Here is a 19300-nt window from a genome sequence, read left to right on the forward strand (position 1 = left end):
CAGTCTCACTCTGTCACCCACGCTGGAGTGCAGTGGTGTGATCTTGGCTCACTGCAACCTCCACTTCCCAGGTTCAAGCAATTCTCCTGCCTCAGCCTCCTGAGTAGCTGGGATTACAGGTGTGTGCCACCACGCCTGGATAATTTTTGTATTTTTAGTAGAGACAGAGTTTCACCATGTTGGCCAAGGTGATCTCGAACTCCTGATCTCTAGTGATCTGCCCGCCGTGGCCTTCCAAAGTGTCGGAATTACAGGTGTGAGCCACCGTGTCTGGCTGAGTTCTTGTATTTACCAATATTTTACAAAGTAGGGGCCAGAGTTTTGATAAACCATTTATTTTGGCCGAACAGACTCAAATCAATTTTCTCCTTGAGACTTCAGCATTCTTGTCGTAAGAGACAAGAGACATGAGGATAAAGAAAAACTGGAATTTTATTATTTGTGGTTAATTTCTTCAGGTCAAGGTGTCAAAATAGTAATACGAGTAGAGATTTTTGACACCCACTTGCCATTCATTAAGCAAATATCTGCAGGCCTTCTATGTGGCAGGCGCCACTCTATGATGAGGAGATACGAATCAGTGAACAAAAGAGGAAAAAAATACCTGCCTGGGTGCAATGGCTCATGCCTGTAATCCCAACACTTTGGGAAGCAGAGGTGGGCGGATCACTTGAGCTCAAGAGTTGGAGAGTAGCCTAGGCAACATGGTAAAACACCCCACTCTACAAAAATTAGCAGGTGTGGTGGCACATGCCTGTAGTCCCAGCTATTAGGCAGGCTAAGGTGGAAGGATGGCTTGAGCCCAGGAGGTTGCAGTGAGCTGAGATTGTGCCACTGTGCTCCAGCCTGGGCACCATAGCAAGACCCTGTCTCAAACAAACAAAAAACAACAACAAACTCTGCCCATAGGAGCTACATTCTAGTCACATACAAGATTGATCTAGGCCTTACGGCTTTTAAAGACAAATATAACAAAGTCTTTTTTTTTTTTTTGAGATGGAATTTCCCTCGTTGCCCAGGCTGGAGTGCAATGGTGCCATCTTGGATCACTGTAATCTCCATGTTCAAGTGATTCTCCTGCCTCAGCTTCCCAAGTAGCTGGGACTACAGGTGTGCGCCACCACGTCCAGTTAATTTTTGTATTTTTTTTTTTTAGTAGAGACGGGGTTTCACCATATTGGCCAGGATGGTCTCGATCTCTTAACCTTGTGATCGGCCCACCTTGGCCTCCCAAAGCGCTGGGATTACAGGTGTGAGCCACCACGCCCAGTCGACTAATACAACAAAGTTTTAAAGGAAACATCCTAATGGATCTGTATAACAAATAATTGATATGTTAAAATTAAAATGGGCTGGGCATGGTGGCCTGTAATTCTCCCAGCACTTTGGAAGGCCAAGGGGGCAGGGTCACTTGAGCCTGGGAGACTGAGGCTTCAGTGAGCTGTGATCGGGCTACTGCACTCCAGCCTGGGTGACAGAGGGAGACCCTGTCTCAAAAAAAAAGGATTACAACTTGTGTTGTCAGTGAGCATACCTAGAGTTTGGGGAATTCGCTAAAAGCAGATCAGGGTCTTCCACGCAAAACAGGCTTTACAGTACAGCAATAAAGACTTTTTAACCTAGTTCTTTAATAGGACCAATAGAATTAATTTCAGTGGAATTATGAAGCTCCAGTTAAGAGATGTGCTACAAAATCTCAGGCAATTACACTGGGAGGCAGAGACTTGTGTTTCTAAAATTTCTTATTGAAGTCAGGTAACAGTAATATGTGCTGGGTCCAGTTATATGTTGGATCCTGAGCCTCACACAAGACTTCCTGATAATCTCAGTTCCTTATTAAATGTGACAAGCTACATTTCCTAATATGTAGCTAATTTTTAAGTTGGTAAATTGAGTAGTTATGAGTTTCTACAAGACATAAGTTTTCTCCAGCAACTCCACCCTGCACATCCTCCTTCTCAGGGATTTTAATTAAACTAAGAGCTAGAGAGACAAAGTTTATATTTATTCAAGAATGGAACAGGTGTCAGTCTGTCAATAATCTGCTGGTAAGCAGCAGCACTGTCAGAAACTATGCCAATTGTCAGTTTGAGTTATATATATATTGGAGGTAGCATTTCAACACTCTGGTTTTGTTCCCTTAGCTTTTTTTTCCCCCCCCAAAAAATATACTAGGAGATATAAGACTTACTTCAGATTAAACTTGTTACATTAATAAAACACTCCTGGCCAGGTGAGGTGGCTCATGGCTGTAATCCCAGCACTTTGGGAGGCCAAGGCGGGCAGATCATGAGGTCAGGAGTTGGAGACCAGCCTGGCCAACATGGTGAAACCCCGTCTCTACTAAATAATACAAAATTTAGCTAGACACGGTAGTGGGTGCCTGTAATCCCAGCTACTCAGGAGGCTGAGGCAGGTGAATCACTTGAACCCAGGAGATGGAGGTTGCAGTGAGCCAAGATCGTGCCACTGCACTCCAGCCTGGGCAACAAGAGCAAGACTCTGTCTCAAAAAAAAAGAAAGAAAGAAAAACACTCCTCTGGACTACTTTTTTCTGTTGCACTGTTATTACTTGCCTTTGTGGCTTTGTCGAGAATCAGTGTTTACATGATAGACCATAAATTAGTGTGCCTTTTAATAAATTTGTACAATAATCTATGAAAGTTCTAGATATTCAGCTGTGATGTCACGATGTTTTTGGAGGAAAAATTTGGCCTGTAAATCTGCTGAATCATTCTGATTAGGCAGCTGTAAAAATTAATACATACTTTAACTTGCCGATTCTATGCCAGGCTTGACTGAAAAGCCTCCAGGCACAGACCTTGGGTTCCCACCTTTTTGTGGTAGTATCTGAAAGGAATGCTGAACCTATTAGCCTCAGGCAGTTAGTCTGTTCTCTCTTTTACACACACACACACACACACACACACACACACACACACACACACCCTCCCCACCCGCACTCCCTGTTTACTTGCTATCTTCCACCCTGTATACCCCACACAATGTGGTGTTATAAGTAAGATTTCACAACCACATAAGCTAGCAAAGATCCCTAAGAGGAAAGAAGCAAAGATTTATGGTCATTTTTGTAAAAATAAGGTTTAATAAAACATCAGCAATCTGCATGAGAAGGTAAATTACAATGAGAAACTTAAAAAGCTTATGGTCTAAGTCAACCAATGTAGAAGGTACTGGTTGAAGAAAACAAGCTTTGACTTTTAAAATTTCCTAACCAGGGGATTTATTTAGAAATTCTGGCATTCAAATGTACATGTAAAATCCAATTTAACAGATCAAAATTGTTACACTAAGTTTCACTTAGTATCTAAGTATCCAATCATAATTGTATCTAAGTTTCACTTTTGTTGAAGAAACATTATAAAGGTAATTAAAACTCTGGGTGTATACTTATATGGAACTAATTTATTTCCTATTTAACTACCGTTCATTGCGTAAAGTATGTTGTCCCAATTTTCAGCTGTTTTAAGAAATTATAAAACATTGAGATCTACTAGGAAGAGGGACAGCCTATTTCTAAGTGATGCCACTAGTACAATCAGGCTTCTCAGGGGCATCTTTGATTTAGCCACTGACTCACAAGGAAAACAGGAGGTGGATTTGGTTAGGGAGCAACAGCAAATTCAGCCTGACCATATTCCTACTCTAAACACATTTTCAGCATAAAGATGTGAAAAAATTTTTTTTTTGGTTCAAAAGTTATGGTTGCCATGGAGACAAAAAGAATATACCTGAATTTATAAACTGAGATATATTTCAGTTCCTTGGCTTAAAATAATACATCTTTATATTCTTAAGAGACATATCTCAAGATGTTCCTTGCTTTGCCTTGAATACAAATTTTTTTGAAAAGCGTATGTTTCTCCTGAACACACTCATATTTCAAATTTACCACCTATTTTAAGCTTTAAAATTCTTCTTGCGAGCATTTTTCAGCAAAATAATAATAATAATAATAACTTCATGAATGTTTAGGTACTTTTTACAATGAAGGGACATGGCAGCATGGATACTGGGTAGTTGGCTAGGCTCTAAATACCTGATGACTCAACGCTTTGCACAAACCAGTCTTGCTGATTATTAAAATTTGTCCCTGGACAAAATTAAAGCAGCGCATGTTAAGGCTTCAAATGCAAAGGATTCACTGTAGTTCATTTTTTCAAGAATAGAAATCGACCATAACTTTTGCTTTATAATTCATGTGATACACCACATTATAACAGATATCTACCATGTTTCAATGATTTCTGAATGTCATAACATTTGGATTAAACTGTATACAAAAAAATCACTAACCTGAAAAAAATCAGAGGAAAGAACAATATAAATTAGTGACACTGGAATTACAGAATAATTTTCTCCTAAGAAACAAAGTTTTATTTATTTCAAGTAGCGTTGCCAAGCAAATATTTGTAAAGAACACATTTTTATGACTGGAGGCTATTTAAGTGGTTTTAAGAGTGCTTGAATAACTTTTAAACATGATAAATTTCCATCCTTTAAATTTAATGACCAATATTAATTAGCTCAGTGATTATCTTTTCACATTTAGTCTTAAAAAAAAAAAAAAAAGATTCCTATTAACCAACATACTTAGTCTTGACCTGGATGAATTTACAAAAGCCAGACAATGGGATACAGATTAATGTGGTTTAACTAATACTGAGATTAATCAACACTGCCCTTTTTCCCTGCCAAAGGCTTATTTTCTAGACCTGCTTCACTATGACTACTAAAAGAGTACAACTAAAATTTTATTAGAAATCGCTCAGCTTACACACTCCAATCAGGAAGTTATTTAAATCACCTCAGATAAAACTTTGTGACCTAACCTAATACATCATATGTAGATCATGAACACTTTCAGAAAAGAATCATTTCAATACATCAAGGACATACTACCTATGTGAATAAAATGTGTGCTTAAATGTCTCACTGTAAGGAAAAAAATAATCAGTCAGGCTTCATATCAATTAGACAACTTTTACTAAATGAGAAAACTACATTTAAAATGTGCTTTAAAACAAAACGGAATTAGAAAAAAAGACATATGCATTTTAAAGAACTTTTGCACTGTGCTGAAAATGAAATATCTCTTGCAGTAAGTAATACAATGTGCCAATTCATAAAATATAAGTTAACAGGTTTCTCAATTTAACATTTTCAAAGACGATATTAAGGTCAAAAATGTCACATCTATGGTAGCACATATAGAAGGGCATTATAGATATGATGTCCATCCCTATGAAGCTTACAAATTTGACAATGCTCAATAAAAGCTTTTAGAATCACATCCAACAGTGTCACAGCCAAAGAATCAGAAATCTGTGTCCTGTAAGTTCTCTCCTTCTAAAATCTTCATGTTAACTTTTCTACGCGTTGCCATTTGTTAATACTAACCCTTAAAAAAAAGAGAGAATAGGAAAAGAAAGGCTGCAATAAACTCTTGATCAGGTACAGAAATTATTGCTACTATAGTTCACTACAAAGCATGTCTATACAATATCATATGACCTTTGATTATGAAAAAATCAGAATAAAAATCTTTAGTGACATAAGCCTTACAATCGTATACAACATTCACATGGCAATATTAGACAGTTAAACACCCAATACCCATAGTTGACAAAATGTCCCACTGACCAGCATTCATTTAAATACATCCTTCGTATAGAGGGAGGAAAAAGAGATAGTGTCAGCTTTCCAAGGCTTGTCAAAAAAGGATTCTCATGTACTGTTGATCTAAAAACAAACAACAACAACAACAACTACTCAAAAAAAAAAAAGAAAAAAAAGAAAAAACTCAAAAAAAAAAAAAAACAGAAAGAAAGAAAACCAATGCAGGTGAAGGTGTTACCAGGAAGTTAAGCATGCCAAAAGGTGTTCCGTGCGAATGAAAACCTAAAGCCAAGGTACCACATAATCACATTACCAACTAGTTGGGTAATACTAATGAGCCTTATCTTAAAGTTAAATGAAATGCTACTGCACAATAGAGCATCAATAAGTTAAAAATTAGAGTGCACAAATCCCAATCAGTGGCGATTCTTGTATAAAGCAAAATATTCACTATCAGCTGTAAAGTTTGCCCAGTCAAACTGTATGATTAAAATCACTGGATTGGACAATGTGCGTTTTTTAAAACAATCAATCTCTAAAATTCCTTTTTAATGTAATGAGGCGTAAGTTTTCTTAGTAAGATTAAACAGATATCTAAGTAGATAAGCAAGGGAAAATAATAGTTGGTGAATGTCTGTAAAGCTCTTCCCATATTTCACTTTTAAAAATGTTTAGGGAAAAAAATTAGAAGTATTTGCCATTATTCTAGCAAAAACAAACAAACAAAAACAAAACAAGCTCAAAATAATTAAACAACCAAGCAACACTAAAACCACATTACACAGATGGATCATCATGCTTTCATCTGGTTTAACTATCACATCTAGTTTAACTGGGATGCTCTTCAACTTTAAAAATTGTGATACATGAAGATGTAACTTTAATGGATAATTTTGAATTTGGATTTAACTTTGTTGACTATAACAGAGTATACTTATTACAATACAGTGTAGCACATCTTTCTATTAGAAAAAAATTTAAGATCCTTTACCCGTCTCCTTAAGTTAAAGGTGTGACATCATAAAGGGTGTCAAATGGCTGGATGGTTTTACAGTGCACACTTATATATTATGAAGTATGTCCTTAACAAATCTGACGGTTTCTTTACAGAATTCCTTTCTTCACCTTTTCTTCGGTGGATTAGCTGTTCGAGGTGGAGTGACAGGACGTCCAGAATTCAGTCCACCATACTGGTACTTAGCTTTCTTTTCAGATGGTTTCAATATCTTAAAGTAAATTATTAACAAATAATGTTATTCTTTCATATACAATAAGTTAAGAAAATTGTTACAATTGTGAGTTTTTTCAATAAATGGCATAAACTGCAAAAGTACAATAAAAATGTAGAATAGCAAAGCTCCATAAACATTTCTTACATTTAAAGTGTGCAAATGTCTGAACTGTCATTCCACTCATATTTTAATAACAAAAGTACACTAACTCTATCAACTATCCAATCCTTAGATTTAAGTAAAAAACTTTTTAAAATTAGTGTATCTGTGCTGTGAGGAAAAGAACACTGGTTTAAGAGTCAGAAGATCTATGTTGTCATCATAATTCTGATATAGTAACTTAGGAGGGTAACTAACTTAGAAGTCACAAACTCTTCAGACCTTATTATTTACGTATAAATAGATCTTTTTACTTAAAAAACAGCTTTATTGATATAAATCTAATTTTAGAACATTTCTGTCACCCCTAAAAGAAAGCCTGTTCCCATCAGCAGTCACTCCCCATTCCTGCTCTCCACTCTCCAACTAACTTTTAGAGTTAGTTGCTCTAACTCTAAGCAATTACTAATCTATTATCTGTCTCTATAGAATTGCCTATTCTGAAGATTTCATATAACCGGCATCATATAATATGTGGTCTTTTGTGACTGACTTCTTTCCCTTAGGTTTTCAAAACCAGTTTTGAAGTATCAGTCCTTCATTCCTTTTTATTGCTGAGTTGTATGTTGTACAGTCCATTGTATGGATGTACCACATTTTATTTATCCATTCGGTAGCTGATGGACATCTGAATTGTGTGAATTTTTCAGCTATAAGGAATAATGCTGTTGTGCCCATTTATGTAACAGTTTTTGTGTGAACATGTTTTCATAATCTTGGGTATACACCTAGAAGTAAAACTGCTGCATCATATGAGAACTCTATCCCCACCATTAATGTATGAAGATTATAATGCCTCCAAATCCTTGCCAAAACTTGTTACATTATACATAAAAAAGTCATGATTTTCCAAAAATAAAACAGTATAGAAAGACAAAGTATTTTTTAAAAAACTATTTAGAACATAATAGTGCCTCAGTGAAAAGAAGATATTAATCCAACACCACTATGACAAATGCTGGAAGGATAAGGTATGGTTACTATATTTAATTTGTAAATGAGCAACCATTTACCATTCAATTGTACTAATGGAACCGTATAATACGATAAAGAGAAAAAGGAATGGGAAAGCCCCAATGCATTTTAAGAGAAATATAGTGTGTGTACATCAAAGACATAGAACAGCCTTTGCAAGAGCAAAGTACTGAAGCTGTTTTACTCAGTGAACAAGAATGATCTGTAGTAGCACACTAAAGCTAAAACTGGCTTCTTTTTAAAATGTAAATGTTGAAACCAAAAGTTAGTTCTTCAAAAGAATAAATAAGATAGACTGCTAACTAGATTAAAAAAGATCCAAATAAGCGCAATCTGAAATGACAAAGGTGACATTACAACCAACCCCACAGACATACAAAATATCTTGAGATTATAAACACCTGTGCACACAAACTAGAAAACCTAGAAGAAATGAATAAATTCACAGAAACACACACCCTCCAAAGAAATGAATAAATTCATAGAAACACACGACCTCCCAAGACATGAATAAATTCAGAGAAACACAACCTCCCAAAAAAATGAATAAATTCATAGAAACACACACAAACTCCCAAGATTGAACCAGGAGGAAATTAAAATCCTGAACAGAACAATAACAAGTTCCAAAATTGAATCAGTAATAAAAAAATCTATAAACCAAAAAAGCCCTGGCCCAGAAAGATTCACAGCTGAATTATATCAGATGTACAAACAGCTAGTACCAAACCTACTGAAACTATTCCAAACAATCGAGGAACAGGACCTCCTACCTAACTCAGTCTACAAAGCCAGCATCATTGTAATACCAAAACCCAGTAGAGGTACTGTGAAAAAAGAAAACCTCAGGCCAATATCCCTGATGAATACAGACGCAAAATTGTCAACAAAATACTGAAACCGAATCCAGCAACACATCAAAAAGTTAACTCACCACAATCAAGAACGGTTTATTCCTGGGGTGCAAGGTTTCAACATATGCAAATCAATGTGATTCACCTCATAAACAAAATTAAAAACACCATATGATCATCTCAATAGATGCAGAAAGGCTTTCAATACAATTCAACATCCTTTCATGTTAAAAACCCTCAACAAGTTAGGCATCGAAAAATTAGAAACATACCTCAAAATAGTAAGAGCCATCTGACAAACCCACAGCCAACAACGTACTAAAAAGGGAAACGCTGGAAGCATTCCCTTTGAGAACTGGAACAAAACACAAAGATGACCATTCTCACCACTCTCATTCAACAGAGTACTGAAAGTCCCTGCCAGAGTAATCAGGCAAGATAAAGAAATAAAAGGCATCCAAATAAGAAGAGAGGAAGATAAACTATCTTTACTGACGATAATGATTCTATACAAAGAAAACCCCAGACTCTGCCAAAACGTGCCTAGAACTGATAAACAACTTTGATAAAGTTTCAGGATACAAAATCAATGTATAAAAACCAGTAGCATTTCTATACACCAAACACATCCAAGCTGAGAGCCAAATCAAGAACTGCATTTACAATAGCCACAAAAAGATTACCAAGGAATATAGCTAACCGAGGAGGTGAAAGATCTCTACAACTATAAAGCACTGCTCAAAGAAATCAGATATGATGCAAACAAATGGAAAAACATTCCATGCTCATGGATAGAAGAATCAATATTGTTAAAATGTCCATACTGCCGAAAGTAGTTTACAGATTCAATGCTCTTCCTATCAAACTACCAATGTCATTTTTCACAGTATTAGAAAAAAACTTTTCTAAAATTCGTATGAAATTGAAAAAGAGCCTGAATAGCCAAAGTATCCTAAGCAAAAAGAACAAAGCCAGAAGCATCACACTACCCAACTTCAAGGTATACTATAAGGCTACAGTAACCAAAACAGCATACTGGTACCAAAACAGACATATAAACCAATGGAATAGGAAGGAGGCAGTCAGAAACAAAGCTGTACTCCTGCAAACATCTGATCTTGAACAAGGTCAACAATAACAAGCAATGGGGAAGAGACTATTTGATAAACGGTGCTAGGATAACTGGCTAGCCATATGCAGAAGACTGAGACTGGACCCCTTTCACCATATACAAAAATTAACTCAAGATGGATTAAAGATTTAAATATAAGACCTCAAACTATAAAAATCCTAGAAGAAAACCTAGGAAATACCATTCTGGACACTGGCCTTGGGAAATAATTTATGACCAAGTCCCCCAAAGCAACTGCGACCAAAACAATGATTGACAAGTGGGACCAAAATAAACTAAAAGGCTTCTGCACAGCAAAATAAATTATCAACAGAATAAACAGACAACCTATAGAATGAGAGAAAATACAAACTATGCATCCAACAAAGGTCTAATATCCCAACTCTATAAGGAACTTAATTCAACAAGCAAAAAAACAATCCCATTAAAAATGGGCAAAGGACAAGAACAGACACTTCTCAAAAAACAAACATGCAGCCAACCAATGTATGAAAAAATGCTATCACTAATCATTAGATAAATGTAAATCAAACCACATGATATTGTCTCACATCAGTCAGAATGGCCATTAATAAAAAGCTAAAAGATAATAGATGTCAGCAAGCTTGCGGAGAAAAAGGAATGTTCAAACATTGCTGGTGGGAGTGTAATTAGTTCAGCCATTGTGGAAAGCAGTGTGTAGATTTCTCAAGGAACTTGAAACAACCACCATTTGACCCAACAATCCCACTACTTTGGGTAGGTACAAAAAAAGACAAGCACTTGTACGTCAGTCACAGCACTATTCACAATAGCAAAGACATGTAATCAACCTAGATGTTCATCAACAGTGAACTGGATAAAGAAAATGTGGTACATATACACTATGGAATACTACATGACCATAAAAAGGAAGGAAATCAGGTCCTTTGCAGCAACATGGATGCAGCTGGAGGCCTTTATCCTAAGCCAATTAATGCAGGAAGAGAAAAATCAAATACCACATTTTCTCACTCATAAGCAGGAGCTAAACACTGGGTAAACACGGACATAAAGATGGCAACAATAGATACTGGGTACTACTAGAGTGGAAAGGGTGAGGAGGGGTGTGAAATGAAAAACTCTATGCTCTCTACCTGGGAGATAAGATCATTCATATACCAAACCTCAGCAATATGTAATTTACACATGGAACAAATCTGCACATGTACCCCCTGAACCTAGTAGCATATATAAATTACAACAAAAGTGAGCAAAGAACCCCCGTACATGGTATACAATGTGCTTCCTCAAAAACAAAAAACTCTAGATTGTTCTTAATTTAGAATATTTTTAAGCACAATGTCTTTAAGCACAATTTGTCCAATACTGAAAAAGAAAAATATTAAGTGATAGATTATGATTATGGCCAAAAGCTCTATAATTCAGACTCCAGTAAATGAGCAAAAATGCTGGAAAAAGTTGATGTGACTGTGGCTGACTCTGGATTTGATTGATACCATGTCATGTATCAAAAAAAAAAAAAGAATCTGAGCATTATAAAAAAAAATGTTCCTATGACATAAATGGGGAGTTTTAATATTATTTTGAAAGTTTTTTCCCTTAGGAAACTTTTTTTTTTTTTTTTTGAGGCCAAGTCTTGCTCTGTTGCCCAGGCTGGAGTGCAGTGGCGTGATCTCGGCTCACTGCAACCTCTGCCTCGTGGGTTCACACCATTCTCCTGCCTCAGCCTCCCAAGTAGCTGGGACTACAGGTGCGTGCCACCACGCCCGGCTTATTTTTTTGTATTTTTAGTAGAGATGGGGTTTCACAGTGTTAGCCAGGATGGTCTTGCTCTCCTGACTTCATGATCCGCCCACCTCAGCCTCCCAAAGTGCTGGGATTACAGGCGTGAGCCACGGCACCCAGCCAGAGAACTATTTTAATTTTCATCCGAGTTTGTAATTCTCTTTTCCCAGTGTCTGTTCCACCCATTTACTTTGCAAAAGAAAACAAAAGCCTAAACTATTCATTACATTCACATTCTTTTAGTAAGCCACTATTCAACAGGTCTTAACAATTTAAACATCTGAATCAAGAATGACTGACGTAACTTAGGTTCCCTAAAACGGTATTTGATATATACCACAAATGCTGGAAACTTTGTGACTGAAAACAGAACTATCTAATGAGTTGAGTGGTAATCACTTGAGTCTGAATTAAATAGACTTTCAACACTCGCTCAAGGAAAGTTCCCAAATTTAAAAGGAATTCTGGTAATAGTTTTTATTAGATTTCTAGTTTTTATATATTTATGTTTACATCATACCTGAAATGAACACATCAAAGTTTCATCCACACTCATCATTCCACCAGCATTATCAAACTCGCCACAGTAATTTGGGGCTGAAAATAAGGTTACCAACTGTCGTTTAGCAAAAAATTCATATCCATCTTCCACCACCTGTTAAAGGAAATGTCAGAAGAAAAAACATCTATTGGTAAGTAATTCTGAACCATCTATACTAAGATTAAGGTGGCAAAGACTGTGCCCCACTCTAACCTCAAACCACCCTGTTTTGTTTTGGAAGTTGTGATTTTTATTCTAAAACTTTGCTTAGAACATTAAAATTGGTGTGCCTTTTCTATAATGGCAACAATTTAGCTTAATTGGAATAATAAATTCATCACTCCTGAAGGCTTAAAAATCATGCCGTTTGCAAGGCTCCCCATGAAACAAAATATACTAATAAGTATCACGACTACAGGGAGCTGGGACACTAAGTACTTTTTTTTTTTTAAGTTTTAATTTTATTTTAATTAATCTACATGTGTTTTGGAGGGACACTAATTACTACTTTGATGAGGGCATTATAATCCAACTACAGAATCCTTCATTAAATGAGCAACAACCAGACAATGGAAGACTCTGCAAAGAGCTTACTTCTTGCTTTGCTTTTAAAATATCTATTATTATTATATGGCTACATACTGAAAACGTTACTGGCTACACACTGAAAATATTGCTAAGTTGAGTTTAATTTACACAGATCATGCTCCTTAAATTAACTGCCGACAGACTGTATTTTTATTTTTATTTTTAATTTTTTGAGATGGAATCTTGCTCTGTCACCCGGGCTGGAATGCAGTGGCATGATCTTGGCTCACTGCAACCTCTGCCTCCCAGATTCAAGCCGTTCTCCTGCCTCAGCCTCCCAAATAGCTGGGTTTACAGGCACCCACCACCAAGCCTGACGAATTTTCGTATTTTTAGTAGAAATGAGGTTTCGTCATGTTGGCCAGGTTGATTTTGAACTCCTGACGTCAGGTATCTGCCTGCCTCAGCCTCCCAAAGTGCTGGGATTATAGGCATGAGCCACGGCACCTGGCCTTGATGAGTTAACATTTCTAGAACCAGTTGTCAATTTCTGAGTAATTTCAACAATTTTTCTCAGTCTACAAGTTTGAGGCACGCAATAATATGTAAATATTTTATGTTTATTTATGGTGGGCAAGATTATTTTTAAATTTATTTTAGAGATCCTTTAATTAGCAAAATTATCCTACACCACTTGCTAACACAAAAAAGCAATTACAAAGGCATTTACTTATTAAAATAACTCCTACCTCAGTACTAGGAACATGCTTCTGTTGAAATTACCTTATGGTACAATTTAGATGAATCTTTTCTCCTAAGACCATAGCCACATTATCTAATCCCTGTGACTCCTGCTCGACATAGCGCATGGTACTCATGTTTTTAGTTGTTTCTGTGTGTTTTTGTGTGGAGACAGGGTCTCACTCTGCTGCCTAGGCTGGAGTGCAATGGCACAATCTTTGCTCACTGCAGTCATGACTTCCTGGGGCTCAAGAGATCTTCCCACCTCAACCTTCATGAGTAGCTGAGGCCACAAGTGTGTAGCACCATCCCTGGCTAATTTTTTTGGTATTTATTTATTTATTTATTTTGAGACAGAGTTTCACTCTTGTTGCCCAGGCTGGAGTGCTACCATGCGATCTCGGCTCACTGCAACCTCCACCTCTTAGGTTCAGGCCATTCTCCTGCCTCAGCCTCCCGAGTAGCTGGGATTACAGGCATGTGCCACCAGGCCCAGCTAATTTTGTATTTTTAGTAGAGATGGGGTTTCTCCATGTTTGTCAGGCTGGCCTTGAACTCCTGACCTCAGGTGATCCACCCGCCTTGGCCTCCCAGAACGCTGGGATTTCAGGTGTGAGCCACTGCGCCCAGCCAATTTTTTTATTTTTTGTAGAGACAGGGTTTCGTGTTTCACTGTGTTGCCCAGGCTGGTCACGGACTCCGTATTTTCAGTTCTTGGTTTTTTAGTTTGCTTACTTGTTCATTCTTTCAAATTTTCTTTTTTAAAGGCAATATTTGTAGAATGTGAGAGACAGTATTTGAAAATAAGCACAATAGGAGGATTTTGGCAGTTTCTGGAAAACAGAAGACCAGCAAGCTAGTGTAATTCAGAAACCTGATTTTTAAAAATCATCATTTATTTCTGAAAAGAGCAGTGAATAAAGATCTATGGCTGAAAAAAATTGATTATCAGGGGTCATTTTAGTTATGAAACTTAGCAATTCTCCCTTGTTATCTAATAAATAGAAGGCATATTTATCAAAATCATAAACACTGTTTTACTGATTTAAAAAACTGCTGGGCTGGGCGCGGTGGCTCACCCCTGTAATCTCAGCACTTTGGGAGGCCAAGGTGGGCAGATCACGATGTCAGGAGTTCGAGACCAGCCTGGTCAACATAGTGAAACCCTGTCTCTACTGAAAATACAAAAACTAGCCAGGCGGGGTGGCGTACGCCTGTAGTCCCAGATACTCAGGAGCTGAGGCAGGAGAATCGCTTGAACCTGGGAGGTGAGGCTGCAGCAAGCCGAGATGGTGCCACTGCACACCAGCCTGGGTGACAGTGTGAGACCGTCTCACAAAACACCACCACCAACAACAAAATACTACTTTGCCAAACAACAACAACAAAATACTACTTTGCCAAACAACAACAACAAAATACTACTTTGTCAAAAGCAAAGGATGTGGGAACATGACCTCATTTCAACGGAACCACCAAAAAATCCTGCTAAATAAAAGTGGCACGTAATATACAATATGCAAAGAATGAAAAGCCAGTCACTTGTATCACTTAGGATCAAAGAAAGAGCCAGCAGTAGTAAGTGTCAATGGGGAGTAAAGCTCCAGAAAAAAAGGGAAGTACTGTGGGACAGCACACACTTAATTAAATATGCTTTTATTAGTTAATTTATTCAACACTATGTGTGCATGATACAATATGCTACAATGTCAGCAACAGTACAAATCAACAGAGTTCAAATACAAGTCGTAATCCCTTCCTTAGAGAGCATGCAATCTAGTGGTGGAGGACATAAAAGACAACCAAAAACCCTAAACTGTATAAAATGTTTTTATAACGAAAAATTTCAAATATACACAAAAGTAGATCAAGAAGACTTGAATTAACTCCCATTAACTCATCAGCCTAATTCAATACTTTTCATGATTTTGCAACATTTGTTTCATTTATCTTCCCCCTCCCCTTTTCTCTCTGCTGATATTATTTTAAAGCAAATCCCAGGCATGTCATTTTACCTCTACACATTTGAGTATGCATTCTTGGAAAAACACAGACATTCTTCTTACATAACAATTAATGATTATGACACAGCTAAAATAATTGATACCGGCCAGGAGCAGTGGCTCACACCTGTAATCCCAGCACTTTGGGAGGCTGAGGTGGGCAGATAACCTGAGGTCAGGAGTTTGACACCGGCCTGACCAGCATAGTGAAACCCTGTCTCTACTAAAAATACAAAAATTAGCCGGGTGTGGTGGCAGGCGCCTGTAGTCTTAGCTAGTTGGGAGGCTGAGGCAGGAGAATCACTTCAACCCGGGAGGCAGAGGTTGCAGTGAGTCGAGATCGCGCCATTGCACTCCAGCCTGCATGACAGACTGAGACTTGGCCTCAAACAAAAATAAACAATTAAAAGATTAAATAATTGATACCTATTACCGAGTCTACGATCAAATTTTCTCTCTTTTTTGAGACTGGGTTTCACACCCATTGCACGAGCTGGAGTGAAATGGTGCAGTCTACACTCACTGCAACCTCCGCCTCCCGAGCTCAAGCAATTCTCCTGCCACAGCCTCCCAAGTAAGCTGGGACTACAGGTGCACGCCACCACACCTGGCTAAGTTTTGTATCTTCTGTAGAGACGGGGTTTTGTCATGTTGCCCAGACTGGTCTCCAACTCCTGGGGCTCAAAGAATCCACCCACCTCAGCCTTCCAAAGTGCTGGAATTACAGGCATGAGCCACTGCACCGAGCCATAAAAAAATTCTTCAATGGTCTAAAAAATGCTTTTTTAAAGTGTGGTTTGTTCTTATCAAAATCGCCATTATGCACAAAGACCATACAAAAATGAGGCTGGACACAGTGGTTCATGCTCGGGCCTGTAATCTCAGCACTTTGTGAGGCTGAGACAGGCAGATCACTTGAGCTCAGCAGTTCAAGGCCAGCCTGGCCAACATAGTGAAACCGTGTCTCTACTAAAAATACAAAAATGGGCCAGGCGTGGTGGTGTGTGCCTGTAATCCCAGCTGCTCCGGAGGCTGAGGCAGGAGAATCACTTGAGCCTGGGAGGTGGAGGTTACAGTGAGCAGAGATCGTGCCACTGCACTCCAGCCTGGGCGACAGAGTGAGACTCTATCTCAAAAAAAATAAAAATAAAAATAAAATAAAATCTAAACCATGTCTACAAAGCTTCAAAGCAGCACTGAAAATTTTGTTAGATTTGCTGTATACTACAAAAACACATTCTTTTTTTTTTTTTTTTGAGACTGGTTCTGGCTCTTTCACAAGGGCTGAAGAGCAGTGACATAAACACGGCTCGCTGCAGCCTTGATCTCCTAGGCTCAAGCGATCCTCCCACCTCAGCCTCCCATGTAGCTGGGACCACAGATATGCACCACCACACCCAACTAAATTTTTTATTTTTTTGTAGAGATGGGATCTCATTTTGTTGCCCAGGCTAGTCTCAAACTCCTGTGCTTAAGCAATCCATCTACCTCAGCTTGCCGAAGTGCTGGGATTATAGATGTGAGCCACCACGCCCAGTCCCCAAATATTTCTAAACATTTCCTCTTTTAGTGTGATAAAAGGTTAACAAATCATTAGATTGTTAAGTGTGAGATCCAGGAACTGGCTCTGCCGCCTCTCCTACTGCTTTCCTTGTACAACTCATTTAGCTTTCTTGGATATGTTTCCTCAAAACAAAATGAGAGGACTTATGTGAAGTTAACAAATAATAACTGTTTAAGAGTCCAGGTGTGGTGGCACACACCTATAGTCCCAGCTACTTGTGAGGCTGAGGCATGAGAATTGCTTGAACCCAGGAGGCACAGGTTGCAGTGAGCAGAGATTGCGCCATTGCACTCCAGTCTGGGTGACAGAACAAGACGCTGTCTGCCCTCCCCGTCTGCCCCCAAAAAAATAAAGAAAAAAAGAAAACACTTAAGAGTCTTATATTTCATACCTGATGAGCTCGACAAATCAAATCTAAATCATGACGATTCAGAAATTTACTGACTACATCAGCTCCAAAAGTAAAGGAAACACCACGATCATTTTCTCCCCAGCCTTGCACATCCTTATCTGGATCAGACCATAGCAGATCACAGAGCAAACCTTTAAAGGACAGAAATACAGCAATTAAGAACAACATTTACAGATTTATAGCACATCTACATCAAATTTCAGTTCCTCTCTGGCCCTCTTACTTTTTACTAAACAATGACAATCACTTGCCCAAGTATTCCAGCCTATGTAACTCATATTTTTGTTAAAGCAACCATACAAATATAATCTTCCATGGCCTCTTAAGGTAGTACTTTCCAACCCTTTCCACATATAGGAAATATGTGTATGGCACTTATAGCACAATAATATATGGAAAACACTGTTCATCTTTTGTGTAGTTTCTCCATATGAATAACCAAAGAAACCAGTGGCATTTCCTCAATAGTTCATCCTTTCCTTACAGTTCCACTGTTTCTGAGCACCAGTCTATTCCGTTAGTCCATTTTATTTATCCCTGAGCCAGTAACAGACTAGAGCTTTTAAGCAAGTCTTTATATTCGGCAGGGCTAGTATCCTCAATTTTTTTTTCTCTCAAGACTGTCTCGGTTACTTTTTGATCTTTTTTTCTGCCACATAAACATTAAAAAACAATTTGCCTAATTCCATAAAAAACTCAACTGTGATTTCATTGGAATTGTATTTGATCTATAGATCACTTGAAGGGAAAAAAAAAACATTTTCTACTGAGGCCCTGAGGATTTTTTTTTAAATGTGGAAGAACAAAATCAGATCAGATCCTTGACTTTGGTAATGTCTGGAGCCTTGGAAAAGAGGTCACGGTTAAAAATATTTACCTGAGTATTGTTATCATATTAATGGTAGTGGAAATCTTAAGAGGGACTCAGACCACCTTGGGAATACAAAGTGAGAAGACCAGTAAATGAATTCTGAGGACTCCAAACATTTAATAGGCAGGCAGATGAGGGAGAATGAGCATAAGTATTGAGAAGGAATGATCAAGACAAAGGGCTTAGGAAAGGTATCCTGAAAAGGGAAACAACTGTCCTAAAGTAGGACATGTGCCATGAACAAGGGCAGTAGGACAAAGACCAAAAATGTGCCACTTACAATTAAATCATCAGACCTTAATGCAAGTTTCTTGGTGACTGAGGGTAACAGAGTGGGTAGAAGTCCAACTGTAGTGATATTAAAAGGGTGGATGTTGAGATGATGATAGTGATTTTCTAAGAATTATAGTGGCTAAGAGTATATATATATATATGTGTGTGTGTGTATATATAAATGTGTGTGTATATATATATATAAATGTGTATGTGTATATACATATATATATAAATGTGTGTGTGTATATATATATATGAGATGGAGTCTCAGGCTGGAGTGCAGTGGCACAATCTCGGCTCACTGCAAACTCCACCCCCATGTTCATGCCATTCTCCTGCCTCAGCCTCCTGAGTAGCTGGGACTACAGGCGCACACCCCACAGCCAGTTAATTTTTTGCATTTTTAGTAGAGACAGGGTTTCACTGTGTTAGCCAGGATGGTCTCAATCTCCTAACCTCGTGATCCGCCTGCCTCAGCCTCCCAAAGTGCTGAGATTACAGATGTGCGCCACCGCACCCGGCCGAGAAGATATTTTTTAAAAAGTAAGTCAGTTTTTGGGTGCAGCACACCAACATGGCACAAGTATACATATGTAACAAACCTG

General features: G+C 38.0%; 1 protein-coding gene across 1 annotated transcript in view; it reads right to left on the bottom strand.

Annotated features, from left to right (window-relative positions):
- Positions 1–3083: 3083 nt before the first annotated feature.
- Positions 3084–19300, bottom strand: part of PPP1CB (protein phosphatase 1, catalytic subunit, beta isozyme) — a 27000-nt gene continuing 10783 nt past the window's right edge. The window contains exons 5-7 of the mRNA XM_011956289.1: positions 17528–17679; positions 12280–12414; positions 3084–6866 (exon numbers count right to left, since the gene is read on the bottom strand). Coding sequence (XP_011811679.1) covers positions 6762–6866; positions 12280–12414; positions 17528–17679 — 392 coding nt within the window. The 3' untranslated portion in view covers positions 3084–6761. The remainder of the gene's footprint in view (positions 6867–12279; positions 12415–17527; positions 17680–19300) is intronic.

The sequence above is a fragment of the Colobus angolensis genome, unplaced genomic scaffold (genome assembly GCF_000951035.1).
Source record: "Colobus angolensis palliatus isolate OR3802 unplaced genomic scaffold, Cang.pa_1.0 Scaffold413, whole genome shotgun sequence".
Classification (NCBI taxonomy): Eukaryota; Metazoa; Chordata; class Mammalia; order Primates; family Cercopithecidae; genus Colobus; species Colobus angolensis.